This window comes from Ctenopharyngodon idella, chromosome 2 (assembly GCF_019924925.1).
Source record: "Ctenopharyngodon idella isolate HZGC_01 chromosome 2, HZGC01, whole genome shotgun sequence".
Lineage (NCBI taxonomy): Eukaryota > Metazoa > Chordata > Actinopteri > Cypriniformes > Xenocyprididae > Ctenopharyngodon > Ctenopharyngodon idella.
Window position 1 is genome coordinate 32,951,143 of NC_067221.1, and position 13,211 is coordinate 32,964,353.

The 13,211-nt window shown below is 39.0% G+C and overlaps 1 protein-coding gene across 7 annotated transcripts in view; it reads right to left on the reverse strand.

Moving 5' to 3' along the window:
- The window catches only part of trim55a (tripartite motif containing 55a), a 17,135-nt gene continuing 3,924 nt past the window's right edge, over positions 1-13,211 (reverse strand). For 2 of the 7 annotated variants that reach the window (XM_051916893.1, XM_051916907.1), the window contains exons 3-13: positions 7,972-8,049; positions 7,576-7,767; positions 4,972-5,144; positions 3,615-3,795; positions 3,406-3,501; positions 3,124-3,269; positions 1,661-1,748; positions 1,463-1,485; positions 1,242-1,366; positions 894-1,153; positions 1-299 (exon numbers count right to left, since the gene is read on the reverse strand). In XM_051916893.1, the coding sequence (XP_051772853.1) occupies positions 219-299; positions 894-1,153; positions 1,242-1,366; positions 1,463-1,485; positions 1,661-1,748; positions 3,124-3,269; positions 3,406-3,501; positions 3,615-3,795; positions 4,972-4,994 (1,023 nt within the window). In that variant the 5' untranslated portion in view covers positions 4,995-5,144; positions 7,576-7,767; positions 7,972-8,049 and the 3' untranslated portion in view covers positions 1-218. Of the gene's footprint in view, positions 300-893; positions 1,154-1,241; positions 1,367-1,462; positions 1,486-1,660; positions 1,749-3,123; positions 3,270-3,405; positions 3,502-3,614; positions 3,796-4,971; positions 5,145-6,016; positions 6,482-7,080; positions 7,222-7,575; positions 7,768-7,971; positions 8,050-13,211 lie in introns of those variants that run through there. The other 5 variants (XM_051916875.1, XM_051916884.1, XM_051916901.1 and 2 more) reach the window with 4 other exon arrangements.

A 13,211-nucleotide genomic window follows, 5' to 3' on the forward strand; every position in this document is an offset into this window, starting at 1 on the left:
TTTATACACTTATTAATAATCCTTTATTTTGTATTTATTCAGCAGTAAAGATTATCATCATTTAATATTTAACAGTTGTGGTTTTTACCTTTTAAGCTATTTTACCATAGCTAATGTAGTCTATGATTGTCAAAGTAACAAAATATTAGTTATGAAGTACAACAGGTTTTTTCTGGAAAGTCACTGGGATGTTGCAGGTTTACCAGCTTAGTCTGATTTTATTTTGGCACATTTAACCAGGAAAAAGAGAAAACATGGCGTGGTCCATCTTCAGACGTCTGGCTGGGACCGGCAGTTACCTAAATGTATGGAAAAGACAGAGAAAGTGAGATGGAGAGACAGATGGAAATGGATAGACAGATAAATGGAGACAATGAGAAAGACAGAGCATCTATCTATGGTCACATGAAATAATGTCGAAATGACTGAGTTTGGCATTTAGCTGTTACAGTCAAACCTCTTTCTGATTTTAAAAGTAACTGAATTTAGCAAAGCACATGGGAATGATATTGTGAAATAATATGGCCATAAAACATGAAATCAATGTATGTTCAAAATTATAATTTTGCAATATAATTCACTGAATTTTACTGAAACGTTTCACTGAACGTTTCATTTACAAAAAGTATAATATCAATAATTTCAAATCCCATAATTTATATTTAAAAAAAATTATGAATAAATTAGAAAAGTGTCCATATTTCAGTGTCTGGGTTCCTGTGTTTGAATGCCAACTCAGTAGCCACTGTTTTATGATCCATAATGTCCTTAGATTCCAACTGTGTCTTTTACAGTGTCTTAACTTTAAAAACATTACTGACTCATCCTAAAAAATTATGTAATTCCAAGGAATTACAAATATGGATAGGATTAGAGGAGGGAGAAACCCATACCTGAGCTGGCACATCTGTAGAAGGGTTGAGACTGGAGTCTGGAGCGGGCGTAAATAAGGGCGTGTTCTCTGCCGGGTTGATGTTCACTGATTGGTTGGGTTTCGATGACATTTGGGAGGTGTCTGCTGTCATTGGTGGGGGGTTCGGTACAGGTGTTAGTCTCTGTGGGATGGGTGTTGTCCTTGAAGATGCTTGAGTCTCAGGAATAACAGCACCTGCTAATTCTTCTTCATCATCATCCTCTTCATTGTCATCACCATCTATAATAAGAGAAAGATCTCTTATAAAGAGACAGATTCCAAAAAAACCTTACCTGACACCTTAGGTTAGGATTAGAGTTAGTTTTACCCCTGGTAAAGTCTATACTGAGTATTGCTCTTCGTTCAGGCTGGAAGTTTGCAGTGAAATGATCCATATTCTCATATCCACGCTCCACCTTTTCTAAATGAGACACATTCCTGCCTTCTGCGATCCTAACATGAGACAGAATGAATTAGATGCCATAAAACACAAGTGTCTGAAAGTTTACATTTTTAGAATCAGTAAAATGGTGATTATTTGAATCTTACTTCTGTAGTAGAGGCTTTGTATTCTGTTAGAGAGAGATTTCAATTAGAGACTTCATACTCCATTGCTTAAGAAAAATGTGCTTTCTTTTCTATTTCTTTTCTATTTTCTTCTCTTTCTTTTTCTATAATTATATTACATTAAGTGTTTGTTTATTTTTAACAAAAGAAAAAAAGCATGCAATAAAGAACTTTGTAGACCTGCAGGAAGATGGCCATCTCAGATTCCTCCATTGTCTGAATTCCTGTCTCCACTAGTTTGGCTGCGTTATCCAAGTGCTCTCTGTACCTGCACAGGTGATTACTGTGATTAGCAGATTGTGTAAACATGCACATGCATAAACATACTTAGTATGGGAAAATAGAGAAATCATGATGTAAAGAGCATTATTTGAAATTAAGCAGATAAACTACAATAAATAAATATGGATATTTGATGAGCATCTGTTATTTATCTACCATTCAAAATGTTGGGGTCAGTAAGATTTTTTAACGTTTTGAAAGAAATCTCTTATGCTCACCAAGGCTGAATTTATTTGATCATAAATACAGAAAAAAGTAATATTGTGAAATATTACTACAATTTAAAATAACTTTTGTAATACATTTTAAAATGTAATTTATTCCTGTGATGGCAAAGCTGAATTTTCGGCAGCCGGTCTTCAGTGTCACATACTCCTTTAGAAATCATTCTATAATTTTTGTGCAAACTATGATACATTTTTTCAAAAGTACTGCATTTATTTGAAATAGAAATCTTTTGTAACATAAAGGTCTTTACTGTCACTTTTGATCAAATTTAATGCATCCTTGCTGAATAAAAATAATAATTTCTTACCCCATACTTTTGAATGGTATATAATGTTATGCATAATAGTAAAGTATAAGGCTTAGATCACCTAAAAATGAAAATTCTGTCATTAATTACTCACCCTCATGTTGTTCCACACCCATAAGACCATTCATCTTTGGAACAAATTAAGATATTTTTGATAAAATCCAAGAGGTATATGACTCGTTCATAGACAGCAATTTAACCACCACTTTCAAGGTCTAGAAAGGTACTAAAGACATCATTAAAACAGTCGACGTGACTGCAGTGGTTCAACGTTAATGTTATGAAGCGACGAGAATACTTTTTGTGCGCAAAAACAAAACAAAAATAATGACTTTATTCAACAATATCTTCTCTTCTGTGTCATTCTCATACGTTGTTTACGTCCAGCGCTTCCAGGTTCTACGTCAGAACGCAGACTCATTATTGGCCGGCTCCTGCGTCAGCATTACATGCATGCGTCGTGCTGCTCACGTGTGCAGCTTTGGCTAATATGGAGCCGGCATTCGGACGTAAACACGGAAGCCTTCACTGTGCTTACTGCGTCACCTGTGTAAGGATAATGACAGGGAAGAGAATTTCATCAAAAATATCTTAATTTGTGTTCCGAAGATGAACGAAGGTCTTATGGGGTGAAAGTGATTAAATAATGACAGAAATTTAATTTTTGGGTGATCTAACCCTTTAAATTAAATTAAATTAAAAGTATTTTTTTTATATCAGAATAGCAGCTGTTCTTCATGACTATTTGTCACGTTACAGACAGTTACCTGTCATCACAAATGTGACCTTCGATATTATTTTTGTGTGTTTATGTGTGTGCATGTACTTGCGCTGTAGGCCACTGATGTAATCAAGTTTCTCCTGCTGTTCTGCAGTGATCTTTAGTGTGAGGTCTCCTCTGCGCTCTTCCAAAAGAGCGTACAGACGATCAAACCACTCGCATACACGAGACTTCTGCCTACGGCCATTTTCCTAGACAAACACACATGCACTGGCATCATTACTAGGACCGTAATGTAAAAAATCAACCTGAGAGTTATGATGCCATAGAATTGGTCAACAAAAAAAGGATCAGTCATTGATAATGATAATACACACAGACACTGACCTCCACAGATCTGCAGCTTTCCTCTAGCTGACTGATAATGCCCTGAATTCTGTCATTGTTGCCAACCAACACAGCAATGCCATCAGACAACTCTGTCTGCACACACAATCACAGAAATATAAACTGATCAATCATCATGAGATAAAGAATTCAAAAGGTGCAGAGAGATGATAATAAGAAAAGCAGAAAGATAGACAAAAAAGTCTCACTTTCTGGGTCTCGTAGACAGATTTGAGTGGAGCAACCTCACAGGACTGATGACTCCCAAACACTTTACATAAGGAACAAGTGGGAACGGAGCAGGTCACACAGTATATATTAATCTTCTCTTCCTGATGCTCCTCACACATCAACTCATCATTCTTCACATCTGGCTCAGGCTTACTGCTGCTGACAGAGAATCGGAGAGATTTTTACTTAAATTGTCTATCTTTATGCCTACCAGTGTTTTTAAAAATGTACACCGATCAGGCATAACATTATGACCACCTTCCTAATATTGTGTGGGTTGCGACGCACACGCACCCGGCCATCCACGTGATGTAAAAGAAAACGTGATTCATCAGACCAGGCCACCTTCTTCCATTGCTCCGTGGTCCAGTTCTGATGCTCACATGCCCACTGTCAGTGCTTTCAGCAGTGGACAGGGTCAGCATGGGCACCCTGACTGGTCTGCGGCTATGCAGCACGATACGCAACAAACTGCGATGCACTTTGTATTCTGACACCTTTTTATCAGAACCAGCATTAACTTCTTGAGCAATTTGAGCTACAGTAGCTCGTCTGTTGGATCGGACCACACGGGCCAGCCTTTGCTCCCACCAGTTCACCACTGTTCCTTCCTTGGACCACTTTTAATACTGATACTGACCACCGCAGACCAGAAACACCCCACATAAGCTGCAGTTTTGGAGATGCTCTGACAAAGTTGTCTAACCATCACAATTTTTCCTGCTTCTAACACATCAACTTTGAGGACAAAATTTACTTGCTGCCTAATATATCCCACCCACTAACAGATGCTGTGATGAAGAGATAATCAGTGTTATTCACTTTACCTGTCAGTGGTCATAATGTTATGCATGATCAGAGTATATAAATGTATAGAGAATAGAACAAGAATGAATAATGAATAAAAAAAACAACAAAGAGAAACACAACAAATTTCCAAGCAATGAAATACTCCCTATCAAAGTAACACAATCACTGCTGTGATGATATCACTTTTGTTTAGTTTAATTTTCTATTAGTTTGCATTAGAAGTGCACAGTGAGAGAAAGTAACAGTCTAACTGCTGTTGCTCATGTTGATGTGTTTCCAAATGTGTGTGTGGTGGTGGTGGGGACTGATAAACACAGAAGGTGTGTCTGAAATAGCTCCTGCCACATTGGCCTATTTATAAATATAGTCCAGCACACACACAAATGACTATGTGTTGGAATAGAATAGAATAGAATAGAATAGAATAGAATGTCTGAGTTGCAACAGGATTCCAAATGATTAAGACATTATAAATGATTAGAGAAGGTGAAATGAAGCTGTAAGTCTTAGTTATAGTAATAATACCTGCTGGATTCCTGTTTGTACATATCTATGATGTTCTCCACCAGCAGGTTCCTCTGTAGGCCATACACCCCGTGTCTATCCAGAACCACTTCATGCCTACAGGATGGGCAGCGGAACCGGCCGCCTGAGCCCAAGGAAGAACCTCCTCGTGTGGGCAAGTAGGGGTTTGAGGCCTGAAACATACACACAAATATTTTTGTTATATATATTTTGGCTTTTACTTAAATTATTTCAAATTTTCCTTACAAAGGATTGGTACTTTACAATCTCAGACATTAAATGTAAATAAAACAACGTTGTAAATATGTTGACAGAAGAAATGCTACTTTACCAGTAATAATGAGCAAAAAAAGATAAATTATGATACTAATGATAAAAATAAAATAATAGTAATATTAATAAAATCTTTTTGTGTGTGTGTGTGATTCAATAGTTTCAGTTGTGCATTTATTACTCATTAAAATATTTTGTCTAGCTTAGTACCAAATCCAGCTCGTTTCTTTTTACACTCTTCTTTTAACTGTATATACATAGGACTTGAAGATGTAACATTTGTTCCCAATTCCGATATTTTAAATGTTACCTCTTTAACCATTTTTCTTTTCATAACCCTAATTCTTGAACAAAATCCCACTCTCTTTTGTAGTTACTTACTACATCTGGTTTCTGTGAAAGAATAAAACAGACCCATTTTGCTCATAACTTATAGCCTATATATAATATATATCCCACATAACCTATATAATATATAAATTATCAATATATAGCTGCTGATTTTAAATCACTGTTTGAAAAAAAATCCATCTTAAAATGGTAGTGGTTGTCTAGCTAGTCTAAACTGGTTACTAGCTGTTTCAAGCTAGCCATTCCAAGCAATAGACAATCTGGGACGGACCAGTAATATAGGCCTACCAGCTGGTCACACCAGCTTCTCAAGCAAGTTTTTGAATTATAGTGTTATGGAATATCACATTCCAAAACACTATTGTTTTAAACATTATTAACTAAAATTTTTCGTTTCATTTTAAGTATACATTGGTGGTACCTGAAAGATGTCATTGGCACATTTGCGGCAGAGGTTGTGCTGGCACGGTAAGATTACCACCGGCTTGGTGAAGATCTCAAGACAAATGGGGCATATCAGCTGCCTTTCTAAACTCTCCATGGTCTCGCGCGTTCTAGGGCACCAATAATCCAAACCCAAGCTCATCACGCGGAGCGCACGTGCTTGGCGAACACACTCCGGTGTGTGTTGTTCTATTTATTTTTTTATTTTCTTTCAAAAGAAATCCAGTTGTAATGCTGTCTCGCCGTGTGGCACTTGTAGGCCGCTCTGTCACCTTCCTCCACGCGCTTGTGTAGTGTCTGGTCTGTTTTTAGCATGGGTACGTAAAGGTTGCCATGATTACGTGACCATATATGAAAACGGCACTGCGCGAGACTGGGCAGCTGTCTTCCCCCACCACAAGCTCGCAAACCTCCCCTATCCGGGAATCACACGCGCACCCCTGGAAACCAGACTGCGGCGTGAGAAAACCACTACACTCCTCTGGTCATCCAGACCACTCATCTTTTCCAATACAAGTTTAAATGTTAGGCCTAAGTCCGATTTTAACATTTCATTAGACGATTTTCTTGTTATATCTGGAGTTAAGTCTACTATATGATGTAAAGGACATACCACTGACATAAAGTACCTTGGCACTTCCATGTTTTTTGTACCATGTTACTGTGGAATACAATGTAAATACCATAGTAGCCTACATAAATATGATAATAATTTGGAACACCATAATTTAAAACTTTGGGGAGACTTGACTGAGTTTGTTTCTTATGGTCTCACAAACTCGTATGCTTAAGTTTAAGGTTTTGTAGACAAATGTGCAATTAGGCGTATAATTACTAATACTGACATTTTTTATGTTTATTTATTATGGTTGAAAAGCATTCATTCATAAATATTTATTTATTTATGAATGAAAAGCATTTTACAAGTGGTCATATATACAGTATCCCTCTGATAACACAAACATCTAATGTTTTAAAAATGTTTATTGAGCCCCCAACACTCAAGTCAGTCAGAATGTCTACTGAAGGTCATTAGCTTACTATTACTTCAGGAGTAGAAATTTAATTCAGTTTAGAGAGGATTAGGGGTGAGGTGGAGACGGATGTTGAAGGAGTTCCCATGTATTATGAGCACTTGTTTGATGCTTTTCATTCATTAGGTCTGATATGGTCCATCTCATCCTATGAATAGATAGAGAGAGAGAGAGAGAGAGAGAGAGAGAGATGGCAGTACACAATTATTCAATTTTACATTCACAGATCACAAAAGGATGTTGTGCAAGGAACATCTTTTTTAACGGGTTAAGACAGCCTACTAATCATTACTAGGCATTGGCTCACAATTACTGAAAAACAGTGTTACAGCGCCATCTAGTTGTTATGCTTTACATTTTCACAATCTCTAAACTTGTGGACCTTTTTATTATATACAGTTTCTAGATAATGCAGGTGTGTCACACTAATGGACACACCAGTATTAAACCTGTCTCGCTTAGCAAAAAAACAGGAAATATAACAGTTATTGTGTCTACGCACTGTGAAATGGCAGAATCCAGTGTTTCTTTGGCTCAGGATCAGTTCAGCTGTTCAATCTGTCTAGATCTATTGAAGGATCCAGTGAATATTCCCTGTGTTACTGTATGAGCTGTATTACAGGCTGCTGGGATCAGGATGATCAGAAGAGAGTCTACAGCTGCTCTCAGTGCAGACAGACCTTCACTCCAAGACCTGTTTTAGGTAAAAGGTGAGTTTAGAGCAGAAGAACAACTGCTGACTGCTGGAAGAGCTGTTCAGTTAGGACTCTCCTCCAATCCAATCGTAGAACATTGTGTTCAGTAAGGTAGTATGAATCTAATTTTCTGGTTTTCCTGTTGTTTGTGTTTATGTAAAGTTTTCAGTCTCTCTCTGTCCCTCCTGGATCTACAGACTCACCCAGAATCACTCTCTGTTCTCGTCTCTTTCGATGAAGTTGGTAAATCTGTCTCATCTGAGAGAGAAAATGGAGGAGTTCTGCAGAGAAGAGATAGAAATTATATCTGGTAGAAGAAAAATACTGGAGACATCATTTTTGAAAGAAGTCAAATCAATTAAAATTGTCATGGAATTGTTTAAAATTTTTTGACAGAGTTTTCACAGAGAATATCTGTTGGTTTTCTTAGTGAGATACATCCAGATCATTCCCACTCCTGAATATGAGCTCCTATAATGTAAGTAACAAGTTGAGCACACAAGCACAGAGAGAGAAAACGTTTAAACACGGTTGACAACGGTGTCAGGGTCCTGCCCAGTCAGTCTTGTCTTTGTTTAGACTTTCTTTGTTTGTCTTGTGCCTGGGGCCTGTACCATGATGGTAGTTGAACAAACTCAGGGTTATAGGATTAGTTTCAAGTTGACAAAACCAAACCACTCCAATCTGGCTTTGTTGGTACCATGATGCTGATCATCAACTTTCTCTGTCAACTCAGGCTTTGATCCTGAGTTTGTGGAGCTCGTGCACATGAATGCATGACATCAGTGGCAAACAGCCAATCACATGCCTTGCAGCCTTGCAACAGAGAGAAACTGTAAATCACTTCTTGTGAGAGAGACAGCACGATTCAAAACTTTTGCTTAAAGAGTTAAGAGATTGAAGTATGAGAATTTAAACTGTTGTGGCAAAAATTCAACAGGACTCTTACTGCATAAGAGATAAACACATCCAATTGTCTTTCAAAGTTTTATTTCTTGCAAGAAAGGTCAGACAGTCATACAGAAACACAAGTAGCTGCAGAATGTAAGACAAAGAATGAAAGCTTCCCTTCACTTTTATATCTCTGACCTCCAAGGCTGAAGCCTCTGTCCTTTTACCATATTAGGAACATGTTTACCACTTCAGTGTTTTTCCACTTGTCACCCAAAGTCACCCAAATGCATACTTAAACACTTCTGAGAAAAACAAAATCATTTAACCATAAGCATATAAGTGAAATCATATGGAAATTATACAGAAACTCAAAATTTCCCCCACAAAACGCATTTACACTAAAGAAAATACTTGTCCATGAAAGAGGACAAGTAAAAGAAATTATCTCAGTGCAAGTGAAACTTAGTTTATATAGTTGATAATATATAGCGATAAAGATTCAAACATGTAAGGTCACATGTAGTCATTTTTAAAGAGTTATCTATTGATTCTACAGCGTTAGTACATATGGTCTGTATATATTAATATTCATTTAAACTAGATGCTTAATAATAACTGTTAAACTAAAATTGCTTGTGTTTAATGGAGTAATAATAATAGAGATCATATAATAATTATATAAATCATAAAATAATTCTAATTATCATTAAAGCCAGACAATTTCATCGTTAAATATTTGTTTTTACTATATAGTGACCTTTAATTTGGAGGAAGAGAAACTGGAGGAGTGACTTTATTGCGTTGGATGTGTCAGTGTCACTTTGCTCACATCTGATTGGTCCAAATTCGGTTTGAGATCTCTGAACCAGAACATAACCTGCCCCAGAGAAGGTTAGCTGTGGAGCGTAAGTTACTATGGTGATGAACACTGCTAAAAGCCAAGTCCCTTTCATGGTTCCTAAAACCCAGGATTGGCGCAAACTAATCTGAAACTTACCTGGCAAGCCAACTAATCCAGCTTCATGGTACAGGCCCCTGAACACATGGCTCTGTCTTTGTTTGTGTTGGCCATGTGCTCCTCTAGTCCTGCCTCCTTGTTTCCCGTTACTACACCCTCTTCCTTAGTCCTCATTAGCGTGATTGTGCCTCTTTCCCTAATGTCTTTGCTGTTTTTTTTTAATGCGTTCATTGTGCACTGTGGTGTGTTTCTGTTGTTTATCCTTGCTCTAGTCCTAGTCTTGTTATTTATCTTGATTTCAGTTCTAGTTAAGTTGTTTCCTTTGTGCATTCAGGTCTTGTTTTTGTTATCTCTTTGTGTCTTGTTTTGTTATTGTGAGTCTTGTGTTTATTTTCCTGTCTTGCCCTGTATCCTAAGACTTCCTGGCCACTGATGTTCACTGCCTGGCAGCAAGACCGGTGCTTCATCTAAAATATCATTCAAGTTTATGGTTCCTTGGGTTCCTGCCTGGTATTCAGGACCCAGCAGGATGAGCATCAGGGTAGTTCCCCCTGCTACTGCCTGGGAGAGAAGGGCTCGCCAGCGGGGGCTGGGATCATGTCGCCAGCAAGGACAGGATGTTGGATCCTTCACCCAGTTTTTCTGGACAATGGCATGGGCATTGAGTATCAAGCCACGGCTCTCAAGAACGTCTTCAACCTCTGTCTGGATGACCCGTTACCTCAGTGGGAGATGAAACTGCTGATTTCTAGAACTTCTCCAGATATCTGCATCTTCGCAAGGAGGGGAAGGTGAATCACTACCATCAGAACCTGCCTGCAGGGACCATCCCACTCCTCCCTCCCTTGTCAAGTGCAGGACCCTCTACTGACTCCCACATTCAAGCGAAGGTCGAGAAGGAGGGCAGTTAAGCCTGTTCCAAAGTCCGCTCCTGTCATTACAGAGCCAGTCAAGCTTGTTTCAGTTATTCCAGAGCCAGTCAAGTTCGCTCCAGCCACTCCTGAGCCAGTCGAGCCCGCTCCAGTCATTCCAGAGTCAGTCGAGCCTGTTCCAGTCATTTCTATGCCAGTCAAGCCCGCTCCTGCCAGTCAAGTTCGCTCCAGTCATTCCTGAGTCAGCAGAGCACAAATTTTAATGCCCTCGGAAGCAAAAGAAGAAGGCCTATGTTGGCAAGTCAAATGCTTTTATCTGAGCACAGTCCAATGTCGGCTCCAGCCCCTAAGCACAGTCCAGTGTTGGCTCCAGGCTATCCTTGCAGCCCTGGAGGGCATTTCAGCAGCCCTCGAGAGCACCCCTAAGTCAAGTCCAGTGTTTGTTCCTGAAGACAAGGAGGGCACTTCGGAATCAAGTCCAGTGTCTGTCCCTGAAACCCTGGAGGGCGTTTCAGCAGTCCTTAAGGACACCCCTGAGCCAGTTTCAGTATCTGTTCCTGTATCCCCTGAGCCCATTTCCCAACCAGTCACCCTCCTTGCTAGTGCGGTCATGGCCCTTGAATTCATCCCAAGGTCCTTCCCCAATCAAGAGTTTGTCCCTAAGACTGTTTCTAACGATAACACCATTTTCAAGTCCCCACCATTGGAGTGAGTTATGTTCCTAGAAGGACCATCAATCCTATTCCTACGCATTCCACCCTCCGTGTTTCCTGGTCATCAGAATTTTCCAAAGCCAACACCTCCCTGGTCAGTCTTGAACTTTTCACCTGGTTCTTTCCCCTATCCGCCCTATCCCACCCTCTCCCACCCTCTGTGTTTCCTGGCCAGTACTGGGGTTCCATGTTTTCTCACCACCTGCCCTCCCGGTTTGTACGGTTTGTTAGTGTGATTGTATCCACCTGATCCTCATGTGCTGTTCCCTTTATATTTTGCCTCTTTCCCTCATGTCTTTGCTGGTTCATTGCGTGCGTTCATTGTGCATTGTGGTGTGTTCCTGTTACTGCCATTTATCCTTGCTCTAGTCCTGGTCTTCATCACCATCTCCCATCTGGTGCTGCCTCTGCCTCTACAGTCCTCAAGCCCATTGTCACTCTGGACTGGTCTCAGTAGTCATCCTATCTGCCACCCTGGTCAGACAGGGGCCATACTTGACACTGAGCCATTGATGTTGCCATTGATTTCTCAAACAATCAGTGGTAGACGAAGTACACAAATCAAGTACTTGAGTAAAAGTACAGATATGTATAATAAAATATTATTATATTGAAAGTACAAAAGTACTGATTGATTAATGTTTATTTTGTAATTTTATATAGACCACTCATATAATTTAATTTTATAATATATATATTATATTATCCTATTGCTCAAAATAATTATGAATGATTATGAATTGTCAAATAGCCAGCACTAGTCAGTATGGATGGAAGATTATGGAAGCAGATACATAATATGTAATGTGTGTTGAGAATCAATATAAAAACAGACGAAACATATGCATAACTTTAAGAAATTGCTACAGTAGTGGGGAAGATGAACATGCATGCGTTATTTTACTTTTCGCCATCAGTCGTGCGCGCACTCGAGGATCCCCCAGTTCTTGGCTAATTTTCAGTCAGACAGTGGTTGCATTCCAGTTCGTTTTTTTATGCCCTTCCCTCGCTAACTTCCCGCAGTCTCGTTGACTCGGATGTACGTCATTGCTTACGTTGCACAGGTGCCCACTACTGGCGGAACCCTTGCAATGGGCTGAATTGGAACGTCCTAAGCCCTTGATCACTTGTAAGCTGCTATGGAGTTGATTTATTATTTAATTTTTTCCCCTTACAAAATTGTTTAATGCAGCATTCTATATGTATATATGTGTGTTTTAAATATTTAAAAAAATACTTCATATATCATAGAGTTGTTTGTGGTGGGGTAAATTAAATGCAATATGCAGTGACATCACAATCGTGTTACATTGTGGGTTATGGAACTTCCTGAAGTGTACATATGAAGTAGACTGTCTGTCCATATAAACTTCCCTCGTCCACTTCACAAAGTGGAACGCACTTCAAAATGGCGGAAGGGATTCCCCCGAGGGGGAGTGCTTAGGGAAGTTTGCGAGTGCGTGTCTAAAACTGGAGTGGAACGCAGCCAGTGAAACTCAGTTCACTGGAGACTCGCTCTGAACGGATCATTGAATCAGTGATTTGTTGACTCGAGAACAGCTGCAATTCGATCAGTCCAATTCGAATTATTCAATGAATTATTGATGTGATTTGTGAACCGATTTAACAGGATGATTGAAAAGAATCAGTTGTGCACGAATCGGACACCGCTTTTGCGTCTCTGAGCATGTGACGATTTCTTCATTTTAAAATAACGAGTAACGATATGTTTTATGAAAGGTAGTGGAGTAAAAAGTATGATCTTATGCTTTGGAATGTAGTGAAGTAAAAGTAAAAGTTGCTCAAAATAAAAAATACTTGAGTAAAGTACAGATACTTGAAAAATGTACTTAAGTACAGTAACGAAGTAAAAATACTTCGTTACTGTCCACCACTGCAAACAATACCACAATTCCATAGTCTTTACATTTGTATTCCTTATTAAATTAATTACCAGCAACAGTCTTTTGAGTCAAGGAGTGTTGGTAATAGTGAAAGCCAGTTTG